General features: G+C 63.1%; 1 protein-coding gene across 1 annotated transcript in view; it reads right to left on the reverse strand.

Annotated features, from left to right (window-relative positions):
• Positions 1-1,528, reverse strand: part of CHC_T00008160001 (hypothetical protein) — a 1,897-nt gene extending 369 nt beyond the window's left edge. Inside the window, exons 1-2 of the mRNA XM_005712004.1 lie at positions 634-1,528; positions 1-558 (exon numbers count right to left, since the gene is read on the reverse strand). The exon at positions 1-558 is cut by the window's left edge and continues 137 nt beyond it. Of these exons, the coding sequence (XP_005712061.1) occupies positions 1-558; positions 634-1,528 (1,453 nt within the window). The remainder of the gene's footprint in view (positions 559-633) is intronic.
• Between the last annotated feature and the right edge of the window lie 51 nt (positions 1,529-1,579).

Genomic DNA, 1,579 nt, shown 5'->3' on the forward strand with positions numbered 1-1,579 from the left:
GGATCTTCCCCGTCGCCGTTATGGGTAAGTCATCCACAAAGAAAAAGCGCTTGGGCATTTTGAACGATGCTAACTTCTTCGAGGCCGCAGCTTTCAGGTCTTCCAACGTCCCCTCCTGTCCTTCCTTCCAGATAACTGCCGCGTTTACTTCCTCCCCATACTTGTCATCCGGCACCGCAAAAGCGACAGCTTCTTTAACATCTTTATGACTCAGCAATGCAGCATCAACCTCCAGCGGTGAAATCTTCTCACCACCGCGATTCACAAGCTCTTTGATGCGCCCTGTCAACTTCAAATACCCGTCCGTATCTATCGAGCCCTGATCACCGGTGTGAAACCACCCGCCTGCGAAGGCCGTTTCATTCGCCGTGGGGTTATTCTGATACCCCTTAGTGACATTGTCTCCTTGAATGCAAACCTCTCCGATCTGCCCGTCAGGGACCTTTTCGTTTTTGTCATCCAGAATGGCCACTTGAACGTTCTGTGGCAGTCCGACGCTCCCAGGTTTCCGGGGTCCGTGCTTTGACAAGGGATTACTGGTCATCTGGTGCGCGGCCTCTGTCATAGCATACGCCTCCAAAACCGGCGCGCCAAACGCCTCCTCGACACCAGCGAGGACTGTCGGTGCCAGACTCGCGGAGCAACTGCGAATAAATCTAAGGCTGGGGGGACTCTCCTTGGGATAATCCTTGTCCGCGCGCGCGAGCAAGATCTGCTGAATGGTGGGCACGGCGGTGTACCACGTGGCGCCGCCGGCGACGAGCGTGGGCCAGAAGGCGGAGGCTGAGAACTTGCCGCCGGGCGGGAGGATGACGGCGCCGCCAGTGGCGAGCGTGGTCAGGGTGGCGGCCATGAGCCCGTGGACGTGGAAGAGCGGCATGACGAGGAGGCAGCGGTCGGCGTCCGTGAGCTCGTACGTAGCGGCGATGTTGGCGATGGAGGTGACGAGGTTGCGGTGCGAGAGCGGGACGCCCTTGGGGCGCGACGTGGTGCCGGACGTGTGCAGGAAGAGAGCGATGGAGTCCGGAGTCGGGATGAAGGGCGGTTCCGTGATGTAGTCGTCGGACGCGGCGGAGTCGGGTTGCGCGTCGGGGTCGACTAGGGGGTCTGGGAAGGAGATGGCGGGGATGCTCAGGGATGCGGCCGCGGCGCGGATGGGGGCGTCGTCACGCAGGTCGGACTTGACGACGACGGCGGCGGCGCGGGCGTCGGAGAGGTAGAACTGGAACTCATCGGCGGTGTAGGCGGAGTTGAGCGGGGCGGCGACGAGGTTGGCGGATGTGCAGGCGAGGAAGGAGAGGACGAAGTGGGGGGAGTTGGGGACGACGATGGCGACGACGGACTGCGGGGCCAGCGAGGCGACGAGGGTGCGCGAGAAGGTGGCGATGCGCGAGCGCAGGGCGCAGTGGGAGAGGGCTTGGGGCGTCGAGGCGGAGGGCGCCGACGTGAAGGTTAGGAGGGCGGGCGCGGAGGTGGTGAGGGGGACGTCGCGCAGGGTTTGGAGCGCCGGGGGGGTGTAGGAGGACATGGTGAGATGGAGGGGCGAGGGATCGGGGAAAAGGTGCGGGCGGAGGGGACT

This window comes from Chondrus crispus, genomic scaffold, assembly GCF_000350225.1.
Source record: "Chondrus crispus Stackhouse genomic scaffold, scaffold_95, whole genome shotgun sequence".
NCBI lineage: Eukaryota > Rhodophyta > Florideophyceae > Gigartinales > Gigartinaceae > Chondrus > Chondrus crispus.